At 37.5% G+C, this 22,585-nt stretch overlaps 1 protein-coding gene across 1 annotated transcript in view; it reads right to left on the bottom strand.

The window, feature by feature from the left end:
• The window catches only part of UTRN (utrophin), a 488,613-nt gene that overhangs the window by 360,500 nt on the left and 105,528 nt on the right, over nt 1-22,585 (bottom strand). Inside the window, 10 exon segments of the mRNA NM_001012395.1 lie at nt 64-183; nt 1,420-1,570; nt 2,289-2,470; nt 3,389-3,592; nt 8,021-8,181; nt 9,261-9,376; nt 11,758-11,930; nt 12,242-12,334; nt 12,677-12,754; nt 14,196-14,288. Coding sequence (NP_001012395.1) covers nt 64-183; nt 1,420-1,570; nt 2,289-2,470; nt 3,389-3,592; nt 8,021-8,181; nt 9,261-9,376; nt 11,758-11,930; nt 12,242-12,334; nt 12,677-12,754; nt 14,196-14,288 — 1,371 coding nt within the window.

The following is a 22,585-nucleotide window of genomic DNA, read 5'->3' as shown; positions in this document are numbered from 1 at the left end:
AAGTGCCATCTCAAGGTTTCAGACCACAGGTCCTTGCGAACATCCCATCTCCAGGTTCCATACCTGTAACTGATCTTCCAGAACAGCAGTGGCACTCTCACCACTGTTTTCATCAACAATCACCACCATGTGTGTTAGTGAATTTACCTTCACCTGTTCCGCCTCAAGATCATTTTGCAAACGCTGGATAAAAAAAAAAAAAAAAAAAAAAAATTAAGGTACATGGTAATTTCTACTCTCTTCACATTTACCTATTTAAAATCCACTCAGCTGTCAATAGTAATTAAGGACAATTAATGAGGCATCGTGTTTAAATTTCTGATCATTACCCTAAGTGTTCTACTAATGAAACAAGGCCCTGATACATCTTTACATTTCATTATGAACCAAAGCAGGTTGAAAATGCAGTGCCATAACAGATCATAAACAGCATTCCATCACTCTTATTACAAGTTCTAACAAAAAAAAAACAAAAAAAAAAAACAACAAAAAAAGTGGAATAGCCAAGCCATCACTTGAGTAAATATATTAGAAATTAAGATAAGTATGTAGAATTTGTAAGACAAAAAAAAAAAAAAAAACTTATACAGAGTCAGATCATTTAAGTGAAGCAAAATGTAAGGTGAGAGAGGTAAGGAGAATGCTACTGGAAAGTCAGAAGCTGTTCAGATTAGCTACCCAGGAAAGCAATTCAGGATATATGGACCTTCCATTCTCCCCTTTTCTGTAGGAAGAGCACAATAAGCCATAAGATGTCTGTATATAGGTGATCTATTTAAATGCTATCAACAGTGTTGGCAAATGCCTCTTGAGTTGTGCTTAATCTATCTCTGAAGTTTTATCAGTTATCTAATCAGTTATCTTGATACTCCACTGAAAAATATAACTCATCAAATAATTTGCTGAGATGCTATTTCACTCTGCCTTTCCTTGACTATGAAAAGTTTTCTTCTAAGTTTGTGACCAAATTAAGTTGCCTACCAAATTTCGATTTATCATCTAATGCTTGATGCCCTACTACATCACAGAATCAGATGTGCTCCTAAAGCACAGCTTTCATTAAAGGATTAGGTACAGACAAATCTAAGGGTTTGCCTCTTTCCCCACACCCTGCATTAATGTCAACAGACTAGGGTCCTTAACCACTTACAGGTCCAAAACGAAAACCCTTGAGAGCTTTATGAATGCTAAGTACTTTCATAAGAAAACTACACATACCTCTATAACATTTTACCTGAACTTTCATCCATGACTTAAGAAAGTCACACCCCCACCGACTCCACCCTATCAGACACTGAATAGAACACTGAACAAAGTGTCCCATCTCTGCACTAATGATAGAAGCCATCAGCCCCTGAGAAGGCTAAGTGCTGCCTTTTTATATCTGATACAGTATAAAGAAATATGAGCCAGATTTACTTTATGATCTTCTAGTAGCTTTTGTAGGGATTTTAAATCATCATCCAGGGGGCAGGTTTCCATCTTCTGAATGCGTTCTTCTGTGAGTGTTAACCAGGCAGAGAGCTGTTGCAACTGCTTCTTTTGTAGTTCCATCAACACATCATGCAGCCTGTCCAGAGACAAACACACATCAGCCCCACTCCTCTTTCCCTTTGCAAAAGCAAACACATGCTCCAGGCACCAAAGAAATGGGGCAGGAGAATGCAGTTTTGTCTAACCATTTGAAGTACCATTTAGTCTTTAAATAGAGAAACAAGAAAAAACTTTTACTTTCTTCCTAAATGGAGTCAATTAAATGCAGTCAAAGGATGCAAAAAACAGTCCCCTCTATTCATATCAGAATCATTGTTTCTTCAATCCGGAATTCCTGCTTATTAAATAGGTGGAAATGGCAATGGAATACAGCTTGCTCCTTAATATACAATCCATGAAATAAAATGAACCACGGGGGTGGGGGGGAGGCTGCTCTAAAAAGTGTTACAAGATGGGGTTGTAGATAAATACTACACAGCCCTGTCTTCATATTGAGTACATGGTTAGCCGATTCCCATTTTAATACTGGGAAGAGACAACTGTCCAGATGACACGTTTTCTCCTTTTTTTGCTAATTTCTGTATTCCAACCTTTACCTTTCTCATTCGGCTAACATATCACAGGGGAAACAAAGATCACACAAAATCCAAACAATGTTACCAAAAGAACGGGGCAGATTTTACAAGGCAAGTTCTGAAATGATCTTGTCTTCACAGACACTCAGGTTTTCACTAAAGCTACAGTAGGCAAGTCAGTGGACAGAATAACGCGTCGATTTCTTTGCTTCCACTCACCGGGACTGTCTGTTCATACTATCCACCCTGAGTGCCTCCCATCTAGCATTTAGCAGGGTCATTTGTTCCTGAATTTCAAATTCCTCTTCATCTGACAGAGTTCCTTGCGTTATCAGCTGGTTTCCTGCCTGCAGGACACTGCCCACACTGCTCTGGTGCGCTGTCAGCTCCATCATAAAAGCCTAGAAAGGTACATCATTATGATTTGTGAGCTGCTCACTGAAGAAAAAAATCTTAATAAATTGTTAATGCCTAATAGCAGTGCTGCAGAAAAAAGGAGCCATGTAGAGCAGAAATAAAATCGACTTTGATCCAATTGTTTAAGCTCTGAATGTAGGAAATAAGCATCTGGCCTGAGTAAAAAGGGGAACAGATCTAAGGGGACAGTGTGATATCTGATAATACCAGCTATTTTTAAATAAAGGCTGATTGATTATGCTACTGATTGTGAACATGGGATTATGAAAAAATAGAATAAATAAAACACCATGTTCACCCAAGAGGAACTGCTTAAGAAATATTACCATTTTCTATTATTTTCAAATCAAAAGAGCAAATAAAACCTGTTAATATACCGACACAAAAAACTACTTAATCATAGGAAATCTCCACATATAATCAAATTGTTATACTATGATATGCATATTTCCTCAAAACAACAGGAAATTTTCATTATATAAGATTATATAGGAATACTGGATATGACGTTTGCTTATTGTGCAATAAATAAAAACAATCACTTTCTAGGGAGCACTCAAAATCTAAAGATTTGGTTTATTCATTAGCCATGCTGTGCTTTAACTATAACAATATAACTATAACTTCAGAAACAAGCAGTACTAGAAATTAATTTTTGTCAGTGGCTCCACAGAGTATATATAAGTCATGATAAGATTAAAATCTGAAATCTAATTCCAAGGCACAGTTAATCACCCACACCAATTTTATAACAAAGCACTATTTAAATATCACAAGTCCTAAAATATGGCATGATCTTTCTGCAGAGAAGTCAGTAAACAACAAACATCAGGGTAGCTCCCCTGATTAAGGTACAGACACCATGGTGGATATATCCTGTTCATCAGCTACAGATTATTTACTTCATGGGTAGTAAACTGCTCTTTGACTTCTTCTACATCATCAGAAATGTCATCCTGCTCCTGGAAAGTGTCCTCGGCAGAAAGCAACCAGGTCAGCACTTCCTCCAGTGCTATCTGATAGCTGTCCAGATCCGTGTCAACTTCAGTGACAGTGCTGGGGGTTTCAGCTCCGGGACACTCATGCTCCTCCTCTGGCGCTGAGCTCTGGAAAAACCAACCCAAGAAACATCCACAAGCATCGTGAAAATGAGAAGGTGTTCAACAAAGACACACTGTATGGAGAACAGTAAGGGAGGTACTACCATGACTCGGGCATTCATCCAGTTCTCAGAAGCTGGGCAAGCAATGCCATGAGCTCAGCAGGAAGCATTTATTAAGAGTGCCAGGAAGGCAAAGAGTACAAAAGTAGAATGCACTCATGGATTCTGTACTCAAGGAAATTCTAACGTAGTTGAATCACTTCTGAACAAAAATAAAATGGCTATTAGCAAAGTGATACATTCCATGGATCCAACAAGGGATGCTATTTGAGTTCACTAAGGGCTATAACAGGAAAGTTATATAGTGAGTCTGGAACATGTCAGACTTTGAAGGATGGATATAATTTAAAGAAAAATAGAGACTGGGACTCTGCTTTGACCCCCAGTTTTACTAAATAGCATTTAGCATTGCATTTTAGACACTGAAACACAGCCACACATTCAGGTGGGTGTATGCACTTTGTATTTCGAAGCCAACAGCCCTTGACTTTACTTACTGGCCTTTTTTTTGAGGACCCATTCAATAAAATTATCTCAAGCTCTTTCTAAGCAAAGCAGTATTTTCTCATATACCTTAGAATCTTATAACCAAACCAACTCTCTCTCTCTCACTCATCGGTTCCTATTCAGAACAAAACTTCTTTAAAATTTGTGTGCAGCCTGCCTCCACTTTATTACCTCTCATCCACAATTTGTACTTGTTTCACACATGCAAAATGTATACAGAACAATATATGAAATCCTCATATATTTTGCACCTATGTTTTGATAACATTTTCTTTTACTCCAGTTTGGTTTTGGTCCTCATTACTCACCTGAAAGGCTTTGGCCAATGTCACCAATAACCTTCCCATTGAAAAATTAATTTTTCTAGCATCATCTTTAGAGTGACCATGTAATTAACCAACAAACAAGAACATTTTTGGTAATAATGGTGCTAGACTACCCACATAAGCCAGAACTATTCCCAGAGATCTGATCACCCTATGTTTCTCCCACATGGCTAACTACTCCCTACGGTCTTCAGGGTCTCTTTTCCCTGCATCAGTAACACCACATTGGCTTTCCTCCTGGTTAAATAGTATTTGTCAACCTCTAAGTAATACATCTCCTCAAAATTAAGTTCCGGGCCCCTTTTTCTTTTCTGTATACTTTGCCTCAGGAGTCTCCTTCATCCCCCTTGGAAGGGCACTTAATTCCTCCAGCTACAAACTAGGGAGCCTGCCTTGGTTTCTCTTTCTTTCACCTCCCATATTTAATGTACAAGCAATCCTTACCTTCAAAATCTACCTCAAATCCATCCAGAACCTTCCATCTCCACAAAAACCAATGTCTGTTATCAGAGCTCAACTGCCTGCTAACCACTGTTACCCACATTCCCATCTCCATCCATTTGTCACAGAGGAGCAGAAGCATCTTTGGAAAACATAATCACATCAAAAGACTTCCCTGCTTAAAATCTTTTGTTGTTTTCCCAATGCGCTCAAGAAATAGTTTAAAATTCTTAACAGAGTTTACCAAAATACTGTGACAGCAAGAAATAGTGTGTGTGCATGTGTGTATATGTGTTGTGTGTATGGGGGTTGGATTTCAGGGAAGACTTCTCTGAAAAAGCCCCATTGAAATAGAAAAGACAGGAAAGCTTGCCACGTAAATAGTAGGTGGAGGAACATTTCATAGACAGAAACCCACATGAACAAAGTCTTGGGGAAGGAGAGACAATGTCCACCATGACTACAGTGCAGTGGCCTGAGATGAACTGCAGAGGTAGTCTGGGTCTTGTAAACGAAAAGAAAAAGATGAAGCCTTTAATTAGCATGAAGGCTGGAACAGAAAGAAAACATACACCAAAAACATTTTGGTGGAAGAGTCAAACAGACCTGGTAATCCATATACAGGAGTTAAAAAAATCAATCAAGGAGCAGACAGACAAAACACTGGATAATTAAGACACAGATGGTGCCAAAGACAGAGAAAGGAAAAATGAGGTAGGGTCTATGGAGATAAAATAACCCTGGATCATTTAGTACCAAACTTCTAGACTACAATGAGGACATCTGAGAACAAGGACAGTCAGTGACCAGCCAACAGTCACTTAGATAGGCACTAGGATTCATTAGAGGTAAGATGGAAGGTGACATTTAGCTGCAAATGTTCAGAGGGTATTAATTCAAACACCAGATGAGACTTTCAACTGAAATTTTCATCTACAGAGAAACGCAGGAAATATTTGCTGACCACCTAATGCTCTACAGCATATGTTTGTAGGAAGAGCCAGAGAGAAGAAGGCTGGCTATCAGTGATCACTGGGAAGTAGTGGGTGGCAAACTCTATCAAAGAGTAGATGATTAAAACTTGGTCACATTTTATTTTTTGAATTAACCTAATTCAGCCTCTACAGCATTAATGAAACTATGAAAATGAAGAGGTTAATGTTAATATACTTGCTCTTAATCAAACAGCAAATGGCTTCTGCAATTCTTCTCATGTAATCCTGAGCACCAAACAGAAATGATTATTTTATCTACATATCCTAAAAGGCAAATGAAATTTCCTTCCTTTTTAAGAATGGCCTTAATTGTACAAAGTAAAATATACTATCTTTCTAACAAAAGGAACCCTGATCCCATAACGAAATGATTTTAAAACCAAAAGGCAACCTTAGAAGATTATCTGAGTCACTTAGCAGCAGGGTACATCATTAATAAAGGATAATAGCTATGCTACTCAAGACAAATGCTTCTCAGCATTTTTTTCAGTCAATTATAAAACATTGGGGCTTTTCCTCAATATCACTGGACTTTTCAAAACTACTGAAGAGTCCTGGGTTCAGAATCTGGCCCATATCAGGACACCTGAGCGGCTCAGTGGTTGAGCATCTGCCTTTGGGCTCAGGTAGTGATCCCGGAATCCTGGGATCAAGTCCTGCATCAGGCTCCCCACAGGGAGCCTGCTTCTCCCCCTATGTCTCTGCCTCTCTCCCTGTGTCTCTCATGAATAAATAAATAAAATCTTTTAGATAAAAATAAAAAAAATAATCTGCCATCTCTTGCCCTCTTTCCTTCAATAAGTTATTTTCTTTTTCTTTTTCAATATGCTATTTTTTTAAATGGAGAACATTAAAAGGATTGGCACCTACTACCCAAAGAATATCTGAAATAATAAGTAAGTTCTCTGAGCCTTGGAATATGAAAAATAAGTGCTATGTCAATTCAAACCAATGTCATTATATGAGAATTAACTAACATTTTTTTAAAAAGAACTTGTTCAATGAGAATAAATAGCAATGCCAAAACAAATTTAGAAGGAAAAGTTACAATGATGATAGCTGCTGCCTATTGAGTGTCTATCAATATCACTGTTAGGTGCCTTGATTTACCTTTAAAAGTAGGTGGCTTTATCCAGATTTTTTAGCTAACGCTGTGGTTGAAAAGGTAAGTAAGCAACTCAAAACAAACAGTAACAGGAATAAATTTTGAGCTTCCAAGCCCATGCTTTCTGCCTTTCCTTTCTAAAATGTATTTCTTATCATTTTGAAATCCATGTGTATCCCTTAGTTGCTAGGTTGCTACACTGTTGGACCGAATGACATTTTTTTTTTTTCCGAATGACTTTTTAAGGTCTCATTCAACTGTTAAGATTCTCTTATTATATGAATTGAGAGAACTAGTTAGACTAAAACAGAGTAAGAAAATACAGATTGATTCAAAACACAATATTTCAGGAAGAAAAATTCATGACTTTATATCTCCTCCCAAATATATTCTGATGAATAAAACTACTAGAAGCCTTTAATCGAAAACTTGCCTAGCAGCCAATTGTCAATTACTCCTCTTAAATATAAGAGGAAATAAAGCTTGTATTTTGATAGTCTTTGTGAGAATAATGATAAAAATCTTTTTTTTTTCCAGTGGCAAAAAAAAAAAAAAAAAGAAAAAGGAAGATCAGCAGTTAGAACAAAACTAGGCTAATGTAGGAAAACCATCTTCTTCGGCACATGACAACAAAGATAAAATGAACAGATGATGGGAAAATTTAGGTTCTTTTCTTTTTTTTTTTTTTTTTTTTTTTTAATTTAGGTTCTTAAGCCTATCATGCAGCAGCATGCTCATAGTCCTGGACTCTAACTCCAGCCTTACTATGTGAAATAATGTATGTTCCTTCTCAATAAAATCAGTTGAGCTACAGTTTTCCATTATATGCATGTGATAAATGACAGTGTGCTGATAAACAGAATTTCTTATGCCTATGTAAGCTGAGAACCCAAGATGTTCTCAGTCAAGAAGAGAATCCTCTGACAGTGTTTTTATCTAATACCTAAGAGAAAACAAATATAGTAAGTCAAACTTTTTTAATAAAAATCGACCTGTACCTGTATACTAATCTCTCCTTCTTCACATTCTTTCTTATATTTCCGTGGGAGTGTCTCTACTTCACGGATGGCATCTAGAGTGACTTGCTGAGGAAGCACCTCAAACAAAGATGTTAAATACATAATTATGGATTTCTTGTCAGGAAGTTGAACGGCAACATCTAAAAGTGGAAGGAAAGAAGAAACAGCTTAAATTAGATGTCCAAAATAGGTGAATTGCTCAATATTAGCTATAAAAGAACTACCCTCAATACCCATAAATAATACCAGCATATAATCTTTCCAATACCAGAGCTCAGTAAATTTCTATTTCAAATAATAATAAAAGGGACAAAGGCAAAGATTATTTATTTCGTTCAGTAGCCCATTTCTTAAAAATCTTCCCTAAAAGCTTCCCCAAAATGTTCAGATTAGCTACCATTTAAGATGACACGGACATCATTTATAATATGAAAATAAGTCTAGGGCAGCCTGGGTGGCTCAGCGGTTTAGCGCCACCGTCAGTCCAGGGCGTGATCCGGGAGACCTGGGATGGAGTCCCAGGACGGCCTCCCTGCGTGGAGCCTGCTTCTCCCTCTGCCTGTGTCTCTGCCTCTCTCTCTGCGTCTCTGTGTCTCTCATAAATAAATGAAAATAAGTCTAGAATTCAACTCTGTAACATCTGTAACTAAAGTTTTCACATCGTATGCAAGAAGATCAGATAAAAATGCATTTTAATTAAATAACCCAAGATTGAACTGTTTCTCTAATAATTATGTTTTCCTAAACCTTTAAATCTTATGCTTATATCAAGTAACTATTTTCCAATGATGTAATTCAATTTCCTCCCAAACTATCCTACAAATTAAGTACAATAGTACTAATAGCTGGTCTGCAATAAAATGTCTTGCACCATAATCCAAAAGAAAAAACACTCCACAATCCTCATTATTTTTTCTAAAAAGGAAAAAAAAAAACTATTTTCCAAGTATTCAAAATTGCACAGCAAAATCAAGGTTGAAATTAAACACTGGGGCAGCCCGGGTGGCTAAGCGGTTTAGCGCCTGCCTTCAGCCCAGGGCATGATCCTGGAGACCAGGGATCAAGTCCCACGTTGGGCTCCCTGCATGGAGCCTGCTTCTCACTCTGCCTGTGTCTCTGCCTCTCTCTTTCTCTCTCTCTCTCTCTCTCTCTCTCATGAATAAATAAATAAAATCTTAAAAAAAGAAAAAAGAAAAATAAATTAAACACTGAACAGTACCTTCAGGATCTAACAGCTTTTCAATTCCCAAATAAGTTTGAGCTTTGCTGAAGGCATGTTCAAGTCTCTCAATTGGGGACATTTTGACAACTCTATCCCAGCTGAAGAGATCAGGTCTGAAATTATAACGCAAATAAAACTGAATGAAAATGAAATATGTGAACAAAAGTAGTCATTGTTATAATTTAATACATTTCAGTTTTAGGTTATTTTACTTTTACTTGTAAGTTTAAACAAAGAAATTTTTATCTTTTATATCTTAAAAACTTGTTAAATATATTTTTTAAAGTAATTTACAATATGAAAACAATAGGTAAAACATTCTAAGTTTCTTGTGTTGGTTTGGTACACCTATTAAAATTTATGAAGTAAAAAAAATAAAATAAGATAAAATTTATGAAGTAACCACAGAAAGATTAAATATGGCCTAAATTATTCCCAAATAGAAAAAAAAAAAAAAAGAACCTATCCATATAAGACAACAAAGAAAAAGGATACAGAAAAGTTGAAAGAAATGAGAAGCTTGAAACAAGAGGTACAAAATGAACCTAAATACATCAATTATTCCAATCAATGCTAATGGACTAAATTATCCAACTGAAAGACCAAGATTAGCAGAAAAGAAAATCCAGCTCTGATCTGCTTACATGATATTCCTACAACAAAGCCCTGAGAGAACTTCTCACCAATCATCCCCCACCATACTACTATTATATAGTATTTCCTTTTTATCTTGATGTTCTTTTAATTCAGCAAACTGGATATTATTGTTGCTCTGACTTACCCAAAAGTTGATCATTTTCTTTGAACTCTATCTGTTCTTGCATCTTAGACCACTTAATTTCTGGGCTTTGCCTGCCCTACTCCCACACTCAGTTCCTCCTCTACTTCATCTCCATATTCCTCTTACTCATTCCACTGCACCCACTGACTTCCAACATGCCAGGTACCTCCTGCACTCTTACCTAATATATTTTTCTTCAGCATGTTTACCATTTCTATATGCTATATCACCTACATTATCTTTTTTTTAATTGTCTTCCTCCTTCTATTTGAATGGAAATTCCAGGAGGACTGGGATTTTTGCTTGTTTTGTTCTCTGCTGTGTGCTCTGTATCCAGCATATAGAAAGCACTCCACATATACTTGCTAAACCAATTAAGTAATAGGGAAAAGTTTTGGCTAAAATTCAAGTTCTTCAATAACATCTCTAAACCAGCTAGGAAGAGAGGCCAATCCTCTTAAACTGATAAGGGAAAAGTAGAAGATACTTGGGAGTGGGAATTCTTTAGTAGATAAAAAGTGTATGAAAAAAGCTACAGCAAATAGCAGTCTTGGGGTAAACAATGAAACCGCTCCATTATGTAAAACAAAACATTCAGCTCACTATCACTAATTCAAATCAATATTGTATTGAAGGACTAAGCATAAATGAGTGGGGAAGAGAAGAAAAAAGGACAGAAGAAACTATTATGATTCATAGATAATCTACAAAAAAACCCTTACAGAAACATTTTTGGAAAATTTGGAAAAATTTAAAAAGTATCTAGATCTAAGACATAGAAAAGTCAATTGCATTTTTTTTTTTTTTTTGTCAATTGCATTTTTTATATATCAGCAAAAAAGCCTCTAGGAAATAGAACTTGAAACAATAAATAATTTACATATAATAAATTTTGCCTTTCACATTTAAATCTTGATGCATCTAGAATTTACTTTTGGGTATAGTGAGGTAAGGATACAATTTACTTATTCACATATGAGTAACCAGTTGTCCCATACTATCTATTCATCTGCTCATCTGCAACATCAGCTCAGGGGTATATCAGGATGGAGTTATTTCTGAGTTCTTTACTCTGTTAGGCTGATCTATATGCAACTGCCATTCTTATTGTCAAAACGGTAAAATGTTGGCAATTTCACATGACTCAGACCATTATTATATTGTATTTATTTTTAGTACTACATATATAGTCTTAATAAATATAGCTTCATAAATAATTTTACATCTGTTCAGAAGGTACTTCAATCTGGTTCTTCTTCAGGAATGTCCTGGCTCTTCTTGGGCCTCTAGTCTTTTGAATAATTACGTGTTTCACACACACACACACAAAAAAAATCAATTGTCTTTATTTAACTGAGATTGCACTGAATCTCTAGTTTCCCTTCAGTATGAGAATGAAAACTTAACACAATTCATTGTATATATTACTGGTTCATGCTGAATAGTGGGACTGAACATGTGAATTATTTTACATTTTTTAAACGTATAAATATGTAGGAGAAACTGTGGACACTGCACTGTGGCATTTAAGTCCTATGGAAATAATGACTCAGTGGATATTTTCTTCCATAATGTTTCTTTTCTTAATGTTTAAGGGTGTTCAGAGAGAAGAGTGGTGGTAGTGGGGAGGGGGCTTTAGTCAGGGTAGTAAGGGAGAGACAGAGAGGAGATACAAATTTGTAAGGCCCACATCTAAGTAGGATCATATCTCACTTATGTCGGTGCAGCACAGCATTAAAGGCCAGTCCATCTGTCCAGCTGGTGGTGAAGTTGAGGACGTTGACCTGGCTGTACGGCCTAGTAGACTGGCGCACCCAGCTCAGTAGGATCTTCTCACTGTTTGTCTGCTGCAGGTCTGACATGACATCTTTCATGACATCTTTTACCTGTTCAAAGAAACCATGCTGTCTAGAACTTAAAACAGTTGCTGCTATCATGTCCTTAAATAAGGAATATTCCATTAATTAACCATTATAGATCAAGTAACTGATCCACAAACCAAGGAGGGAAGCCTCAAAAGAAACCAACCTTGCTAACACACTGATCTCAGATTTCTAGCCTCAAAAACTGTGAGAAAATTAATTTCTGTTGTTGAAGACACATGGGTTGTGGTACCTTGTGATGGCAACCCTAAGAAACTAACACACAAATGATACATTTTCAATTTCTATTAAGAAGTAATTGAAAATTTCCCCACCTGCCAGTGCAAAATGATGCTCCAAAGTAATCCCAAAGTCAGTTTGTGATTTCCATCTACAATGTCAGTTCCTCCTATATTCACTAAATCCACCTATTAAAATAAAAAAATGAAAAAATAAACTCATAAGACAATTTTGCCATAGAAGTGAAGATTTTGTTTTGGCACCTTTGGACAGCAATATAAGTCAATAAAAGAAATTTCACTTTAGAGAATCAGGTAAACCTAAATCTCAGAAATGTATTATTTATACAATAGATCAATAAAGTAATCAGAAAAAGGAGGACTATTCCTCCACTTACAGAAAAGGCTCAATACTTATAAGAAAAATGTTTCCAAAACTCAGTTGATGACAATGCACAGAGCAGGTGGCTGGTTTGACAATAAATAATACTGATCGCACCAAAGGCCCCCAAAGTCACAATGCACACTTACATTATTCTGATGCAAAACCTGCAGCACTCTGTTGACATTATTTAAAGCATGTACCCTTGTGGAACCACGTTCCTTTGGCTAGAAAACAAAACATGAAATCAAATGAGACAGAACTCTCCACGTTGCCAACAAATACAGACCCTGAGATGTACACAGAACAGCTCGGCGTGCAGAGCCCCTCTCTGCCAAGAGCTCTGGCTGGTTTCTTGGGCCACCAGGGAAGCTAATGTTGACAGAATGCAAATTATCCCACTAACATCCTGAGATGGCAGGGAGGATTCAGAGGCACTATCCCAGATTCCAGGTAGCATTACAAAAGCCCACTGGGAAGGCAGGAAGAGCCATCTGGGGCAAGGTGATCTGGGAGGTTCCTTTCTGCCTCACTGGCCAGGGAATCTTATCTGAGAGAGGGATCAGCCTCTCCAACAGGTACCTCCCCACCATCTGGAAGGCAAAATGCAGACTATAACACCTCACACTTCGGCAAGAAAGGAATTCATCTTCAGGAGTGAATTTCTTTATACCTTTTATAGTAGTTCTACCTCTAGTATTAAAGTTTGTGGGCAGCCAAGGTGGCGCAGCGGTTTAGCACCATCTGCAGCCCAGGGTGTGATCCTGGAGACCCTGGATCGAGTCCCACGTCAGTCTCTCTGTATGATGCCTGCTTCTTTCTCTGCCTCTCTCTCTCTCTGTCTCTATGAATAAATAAATAAAATCTTTAAAAAAAAAAGTTTGTACCCATAAAATGCATCCTCTACATTAGTGGAGTTATTTCTGTGTGAGTACAAAGCACCTGCATGTAAAGTAATAGAGTTGGGTTTGATGAAAAAAATAAAAACAAAGAGAATACTGAAAAACTCAATAAAAATAAATGTCATAGCTTTTAACAACTCTCCAAGAGTTTATTAAATAACATTTTAGGGGTGCCTGAGTGGCTCAGTCAGTTAAGCAGCTGTCTTTAGCTCAGGTCATGATCTCAGGGTACCAGGATGAGCCCCATGTCTGGCTCCCTGCTCCAAGAGGAGCCTGCTTCTCCCTCTCCCTCTGCCTCTCCCCCAACTTGTGTGAATGTGTGCATGCTCTCTGTCAAATAAATAAATAAAAATTTTTAAAAATGAATAAATAACATTTGAATATGTTTTCTACAACATCTAAGAAAACAAAAAATTATTTTCTAATGTGCTATCAACTAATATCATATCATATATGATATCATATATCAACATATCTAACTCATATCAAAACCATATGCCCATTTTCCATATCTATTCTTCTCTGTAATTCTCTCCTGTGCTTTCTGAGAGCAATAAGTATAATAAATAGTTTTTACCTTTGATAAAAAATAGAGGCCTCTATAAAAGCTTCAATATTACACTATCAAAGACTCATTGAAACACCTTTTTTAAAAATGTTCCCATTTGGGCCTTTACATTGTAAGTACCCCCCAGAGAATCTTCAAGTATCAGTAATGATGAGAAGACACTCCATTAGCCTGGTTCTCAAAGAAGACTCCTCTCACCAGTGATGTTCCTGTGAGGCCTTCCAGAAGATCCAGGAGCTTCCTTCCATCTTTGAGGTCTGTGAACATATCATTGATGGGTGGTTTTCCACTCTATAAAAGAAAAAGTAAATTATCAGTTTCTTCAGCAGCAGAAATTCCATACATATGTGGCAAATAAATGAGTGGTTTTGGGTTTTTTTCCAATTAAAAGTCTGGATGGGCAGCAACTATTCAGCTTTGCCTTATATGGAAAGAAATGTAATACAGAGAAACTCTGAAATCCAACACGAATACTTTAAGCTGAATGCTATAAATTGCATTATTCCTTATATAAATTGCATTATTTCTTACAAAAGGAGTAAATAAACCTATAGTTAATGTCCATATGCCTTGACTATGGTGTATATTCCTGAGAAAGAATGATAAAAAGATGCACTGAAAATGTAAATGAGCATATAGCACCCGGGTGCAGAGGCCAATGAAAAGTGTGCAGATTCTCTCATTCCATTACTACACTTTGCATTCACAGTATGATGGCGTCTTGTGGCATTTCCATTACGGGAACAGGTTATTTTGTCCACAATTTCAGCTCTCTGGTGCTACACCTATACTTCTAGCTATAAATTCTAAACAATTATGACATATTAGGCTCTGTGTCTAAAGTGAGGTACCAGTCCAGTATTTTGAATCGCAAAGCTTATAGAATTCCTAAACTCTCATCCCCCGATTGATAAATAGCATCAATTTACACTGACCAACAGATCCTAGTGTCTGATGCCAGAAAATCATAGCCACTGACAGGCAGATCCTATGTAATATGATGGCTGTATGCAAAAGGATGATTACTACACAGAAAATCAGGAAGCCTCAGTTTTGATTCCAGTTTGATCATTAACTGGAATTAAACTGGTAAACCTAAATCAACTGCTTAACCTTCCTCTAAATCACAGGCTAAAAATCCAATAAATAAAATTATGTGAAAATGTCTAGACAACTATAAAGCACAATGTAATAAATGTGACATCACTATCAAATTATTCCTCTTTAATATGAAATCTCCACAGAGATTAATAGTTCTAGTTCTGTCAATTATAAAGATATTTTATAACTGACAACTATTTCATCGTCTTCACTTTTCACTTTAAAAAAACATAGGGGCACCTGGGTGGCTCAATTGTTTAAGCTTCTGATTCTTGGTTCAGATCATGATCTCAGGGCCATGGAATCCTGAGATGGAGCTGGTGTCAGGCTCCAAGTTCAGGGGAATCTGCTGGAGAGAAAATTTTCTCCCTCTCCCTCTGGCCCTTCCCCACAAGCTCATGCTTGAAATGGAGGATGGTAAAGGGAGCCATTCTGAGGTTTCCTAAAACTCAGTCTTTTCCATTCTTTCTCTTCTCCTGATTTTTTACATTTTTAATTCAGTATAAAGTATTGTCAACTAATGATGACTAGCATGGCTTTTCGATAGTTCACACGCTCTACATGAGGAGAAGTAGGGTAAAGTTTTCACCACAGAATCAGTCAAAAAATAAACTATGACTTATTTGTGTCTGAAACAAAGCTGCTTTTCTAGTCCCACCTGCCATTCTGGTGAGCAGTGACGGTGTCAGGGACACATGGATTATGTCCATCAATCATAATAAAAACTGATTTGCATGATGTGGGAGGTAGGGCCTAAGGGTCTGAAGGTGATACTTCAGGAGGCAGAGCAAGGAAGAGCTCTTTGTACACTGAGACATCCTACCTGCCATCAGTAAAAGCAAAGGGAAGAAACGGCCCTCATCATCTACTACCTCTACTTCTCTCTAAACCACCCGAATATACTTTAGAGAACTAACCACCAAATAATCAGATTCCCTTTCAGGGACAGATGAATAACTCTGCTCTGAGAGTGAAAAGACAAGAATATAGATAAAGCTCATGCAAGAAGCAAAGAGGGATATATCTAGGCATAAAAAGGATCTTAAAAATTACTGATAACAAGTGTTGCTAAATAATGTCTTCTCAAGTCCACTATCCATTTTCAAACAAATGAAAAAAACATAAACCAACATAATATAAATATAAATATTAGTCCATACAACAAATAATTATGGGCAACTAGGTGGCTCAGTGGTTGAGCATCTGCCTTCGGCTCAGGGCGTGATCCCAGGGTCCTGGGATCGAGTCCCACATCAAGCTCCCCGCCTGCTTCTCCCTCCGCCTATGTCTCTGCCTCTCTCTATGTCTCTCATGAATGAATAAATATAATCTTTAAAAAAAAAACAAATAATTATGAATGGCCATGAGCCATGTAACTTTGGGCAAGTTACTTGGCCCTTCCACATCTATTTGCTCATCTGTTAAGAACTAAAATGACAGATGTTCAATAAATGTTTGATATTATCATTCATTTTAGGAGTATAACTTCAGTGTTTCTACTGCCATAAATGTGCCATAAAATTTCAACAATATCTGAAGGGATGAAAAAAGCAAATAAGCACTTCATCCCAGGCAAGAATGTAAAAGCGATTCTGAGCTGGAGTACACATTAGTGTCAATTCAAAGAGGAAGATCTTTTAAGTCCCAAATTCACTAATATGCTGACCTGGAGAGATATATCCCATTCCAAAACCATGAACATGATAATACTGGAGCACACCACACTGTGCCATAGGTCTGTACCATGAGACAAGCCATAATTCAACAGCAAACTCACTAGATTCTTCCCTAAGTTCCACTGTTTGTTGGACGGCAAAGTAGGAGGCCTTAAGAAGTAGCATCAATTTCTCTAGATGAGACACTCTTTTCCTCTCTCGCTTGTCTAGTTCTTAGTTTACTGAGCAACAAACCTTAAGAAAGGCTCCCTCGGAGCATTCTGTTGAAACAAACATGACCCAGGCAGGGTCCTGTCCTTCTAGAAGTCAATCATTCACACAGTATAACCAGTGCCCTTACTTTCTTTAAAAACATTAAACAAACAAAACCCTACAGTAACAGCAACACAATTTCTTTATTTTGTTTCCAAATTTCAGATGAATGTTGATGGCAATCAGGAAAAAAACGTGTTTTGTGCTATGTCCCTTTCTCCAACACTCTCTAACTCCATGCCAGTGATGGTGTTATCAGTATATATTCCTACTGAGAATCCTCAAAAGGACTGCACCTGCAGGATAGCCAAGGAGAGGAAAACACAGCCTGTGAATCTCCTCACTGGACAAAGTAAAAAAAAGGTACCTGGGCTCCTACGAACCCAAAACCATGGTTCAAAGCTTACACAGAAAACACATACCCAAACTCACCACACACATGGCCAGTCACTGCAAAATATTATGTATTCCTGACAAATACAACTTAGGAATGTCCCATATACAGATGGAAAGAACCAGACTCTGCCAAAGAGCAAGTTCCACTTATCACCCAAGACAGTAACACCTGCACATACAATTATTCAGTGCTCTGTGCCCTATAAGGTGAGGTTGGAAAATTTCTGTTGTAAAGATCCAGAGAATGCCTAGTTTAGGCATTGCTGGCCAGGTGGTCTCTATCAAAACTACTCAATCCTATTGTCATATGAAAGCAGCCTAGACAATACAGAAACAAATGAGCCAATCATAATGATGACTATATTCCAATAAAACCTTATTTGTCGACTCTGAAATTTAAATCTCATATAATATCCATGTGTCATGAAATAATTCTATTCTTTATTATTTGCAACCACCTAAAAATGTCAAAACCATTCCTAGCTTGTGGACCATACAAAACCAGGCAGTGGAAACATGAAATGTTCTTAGGCAGAGTAATAGCAACCACTTAGATATGTTCTAAGAGATTTAGAGAGATTTAGATGTATTAGTTACATGTATTCATTATTTCTTGATAATAACATTTAAAAGTAGGGAAACGAGAGAGGTAACGTGACAAGTGAGAGGGGAAGAACCAGGATCTAATGCTACAGAATCTGGTTCCAAATGCATATTCTCAAAGTTTGTACTAAGCTGTCAATAAAATTACAAGGGGATGAGAGTGTGACATACAAGGAAGAAAATACTTAATTGATCAGGGATAGAATACAGGAAGTTATATTTAATGACTTCCCAAAGAAAGCAACAAAATATATATCAGATTTAAATGAACTCAAAATGAAGACAGTTTTTTTTCCCAAGCACACAGCTTTAACATGGGGCCCACCCTGGAAACTGTTTGGAAATGTCAGAGGTCATCATTGAATAAAATTAAAAACTGATTCATCCTGACAGTCAATCTCTTATTTAGATTTTTAATTTTTTTGCAAAGACATATTTGCAGAGACTTCTCTGACAGAGAAAATACAGTTTAATAATTCAATCAGACAAATATCTGGTAAATACCCCCTTTGTGCTTGGCCCTGCAGAAATGCCAAGTTCAGGCCACCCTCTTTATTCACAAGAGAGGGTTCTCACAGTTTTCCAATAAACACAAAATAGTACAAATGAACAATCTTGGACTTGGAATATAGATAAGTTGTGGGTCACATTTAACCTTAAAAAATTGAAAAAGCAACATGATATGGGTCCAGATGACAGATGCTGCAAGTAACTAGCACTGGCAACTTCCTCCTCCAACCCTCTTGCCCTGTACTTCTGTGCACTCTCCTGACACTAGCTTTAACCCCACCATTATGACAAGAGGGACCAGCATTAATACCAGCAGCTGGGACACAGAAGCTTCTGGATTTAAGAGTGTCAGAGGATAGAAGCAAACTGTCATCACAATGCATGAGGAGCAGCCAGGGTCTGCTGGAGGGCAGCGGCAGAGAATACTGATGGCAATATGTGACAGGACAACTGCATGAAGCAAACCCGATGGGCTCTATCACACCCAGAGAAATCAGCCCAAAGGCTGGCAGTAACAGCCAAGCTCACTTCCAGCCACCGGCAGCCATGCAGGAATCCCAGCTCATTGTTGGCAAGACTTCTGGTTTTTCAAAAGAATCTGGAAATCTCGGGATCCCTGGATGGTGCAGCGGTTTGGCGCCTGCTTTTGGCCCAGGGCGCGATCCTGGAGACCCGGGATCTAATCCCACATCGGGCTCCCGGTGCATGGAGCCTGCTTCTCCCTCTGCCTATGTCTCTGCCTCTCTCTCTCTGTGACTATCATAAATAAATAAATAAATAAATAAATAAATAAATAAATAAATAAATAAATAAATAGAATCTGGAAATCTCTATTTATCTGTGTAATCTCCTGATATTTGTAGTTTCCGAAAACATGGTGCCTATCAACAAATTGTGTCCACAGCCATACCAGATCATCTCCATGCAGGACATAACCACACAGAGGTGAGATGTAAGTTTATTCAACAGTGAGTCCTCTGAGGAATTGACAAACTCTGTGGAAAGGACAGACACACACATGCACACACACACAGACATCACACCATCCGAAGACTAGAGAACATGACTTAATACAAAACACCAGCAGTCATTAATGGCTCAAACCAAAACACAAAGTAGTTGCTTCATATCCTTTTTTTTTCCCCACTCACTCCCCACCTCATGTTTCTACCTCCAAACACACATTTCAAACGTAACCACTTCCCCTTGTCATCATGGCTCCTGCAGGACTAGCCTAAATGATCCCTTTGCTTCTGCAGAAGAGCTAGAATAACTCTAATTATAGGCAAAGGACTCCCATGAAAGGTAAAGACTATCCAAACTCCAAGTAAAAGATCCTCTGGGTTCAGGTCCCCACCCTGTCTCTAATCTGACACTGTCTTTTTTTCCTCCTTCTTCGATACTCCCAAATCACAGTTATTTCCGTCACAGAGACCAAGTTTTTCAGCAACAGCACTAGTGCTAAAAGAAATTTTAAAAAATCTGCAGAAGATTGAATAAGAAAGTAAAATTTAGGAAGTGCAGTTTGGAGTTCTTAAAAGGGCAAAAGTGCTAATTATGTATATCAACAACCAATCAACCAGAGATAGAATTGAAACTTGGATTTTCCATCTGGAAGACTGATCAGTGCCTTCTCTCTGGGGTGCTGGGTTGACACTGACCACCCGAGGCTGACAAATGCAGGGCTTGCTTTCAAGGCCCTCAGAATGCAGACGTAAACAAAACCAGTATCAACACAGCATGCTGAGCACATTAAGAGGGACTCGTGAGCTAGTGTGCTTCTGCCAAATCTGTACCGACAGATACAGTACACAGACAGAATCTGTCCTATGATTTACCTAATCTCATTATAAATAATTAAGTTACAACTGAGCATAATAAGATGAGTGAAAACAAAAGTTTTTAAATGCTTTCACAACTAACATCTCATATGGTATCTTAGAAACAAATAATAAATTTGGGCTCTTTGACACTGTTGAGCTATTTCGTTATTTGTTTATGCTCTATTCTCAAAATAGGATTTGAGGCAGCCAATGCAATTCAGTTACTATTCCCACTGTTTACTGTGTGTGTGTGTGTGTGTGTGTGTGTGTGTGTGTTTGTGTGCACGCGCGCACCCGCACACGTGTGTATCGTATTCTTGGATATAAATGGCATATACATATATTAAACATATACTATATAGCATATATATCATATATACCATGACATATTTGCATTCTTCTCAGATTCATCTGAGATTAAGCCAATGTCCCCAGCCTCTGATAACATATTATAAGCTTTAGCATCCCTCTCTTTTATTCTTTTTGATTGTTTTTGGCAAAGGGTTGGTTATTTTCAAAAATCAAAAGAAAAAAGCAATTTAACTTAACATTTCTTTTAATATTTTTAAAAACAGAATCTTTCATTTATGAATCCCAAATCTTAGCACTGATGCAAATGTAGCATCCTTTTAGCTCTTGTAATACTTCATTTTTTAAAGAGTCAGTAAATCTATCAGTAAGCACCATGAACAATGCCATTTTGGTTAATTATGTTTATGTATGAATGTATTTATGTATGAATGTATTTTTTTAAGTTTTTGTAACAAAAATGTTATGCTTTTTCTCGTGGTGTTGGGATTAAATGTAGTTGAAGAATATTTTCTTTGGATTTATTCTATCTGATTTTTTGTAATATGTTTTATTGCATAAAATAAGTAACAGATTACAACAAACAATAGTATCTCTAGCCAAGATTAAATAAGCAAACTGATAAAATTAGGCTCATCACAATTATAAAGTTATAGCTTCACCAATGAAATGAAGACCTCTGATGGTCAGTAACCATTTTATGATTCCACCCCATAGGGAAAGCATGAAAGCAGCATTTCTTTTCCACCGGAAGAGTGATAGCAAAATGAGTGCAATGAAATGCCTAAGGAGGTCTTTAAATACCTTCCAAAGGAAAGCCAGCAAGATTGCTACAGTCAAAGAACCAGTGAGCATGTGGCTCTCGGCCATTCTTTTTAAGAATTCAAGGTGGTCAGCACAAGTTCTTAAGAACTGAAAACGATGCCATTTAGAAGCTTGCTTGGAGCTAGGAGGGAGGGAGGAAAGAAAAGGAAGGAGAGTAACTGGAGAAACATGGCTCAGGTCATCACACTAGCAACACATTACAGAGCAATGATTTATGCACTATTCACATAGGAATCAAATCAATGATTCCTTAAAAAAAAAAAATACTGTAAAACGCAAGTAGAACCGAATAGTATCTTTCTGAGAATCAAAAGTCGTACAGCATGTAAAAAGTTTTACCTTGATTTTGGGTAAGCGAAGTAACTGCGATAGGGCTGATAAATCCAGATGATAAGTAACCGCACATGAAGCTCACACAGCTGGCAGCCAGAGGCAGGGCCAATTGCATTATCCAGGAACAAACAACCAGGTGAGGTCTACAGGCTGAATAAACCCGTCCCACTTGCCTACCAGGCAAGGTCTGTAACAATACAGCTCATTCCATATATGTACAACTGGCAAAGCAGTGGAAATGTTTGGAAAGTGCTGTTCCTCAAAAGATAGGCTACCATGGGGCCACCGCAAGGCATTCATTATGATACTGATAATGATAATATTAAGGTAAATAAAATGACACTGTATTTAATAAAGGAGAGGCAGCTGCCCTGCCCTTTCTTTCCCCTTACGGTCTCTCCTTAAAAACACAACAGGACCAACTTTTTGGTCAGGAGTTAAATAAACTCCCAACTCCAGCTTTCTAATTCAAGATAGCAAAGACTTCAGAGTAACTCTGGAGTCTCCCAAGAGAAAATACACAAGAGACCCAGGCAAGGTACATCCACTTGTTCTCTCCAAGAGATAAGTGTTCATCATTCTTTCTTCGACTTCACTGCATATTTGTGTGAAGTTCTGTCCAGACATTCTGTTTGCATTCACCCAATCTCATAGTAACACTCAATAATGATAAATTATGTTTGCTCTGTAGTCTATCAAATAGAGGTTTTTTTTATTGGCAGGATTTTTTTTTTATTTCTGCAACAGATGATAAAAACAA

The sequence above is a fragment of the Canis lupus genome, chromosome 1 (genome assembly GCF_011100685.1).
Source record: "Canis lupus familiaris isolate Mischka breed German Shepherd chromosome 1, alternate assembly UU_Cfam_GSD_1.0, whole genome shotgun sequence".
In the NCBI taxonomy this organism is placed as follows: Eukaryota; Metazoa; Chordata; class Mammalia; order Carnivora; family Canidae; genus Canis; species Canis lupus.
Note: the sequence above shows the minus strand (reverse complement) of the source record. Positions and strands in the feature narration are given on the sequence as shown.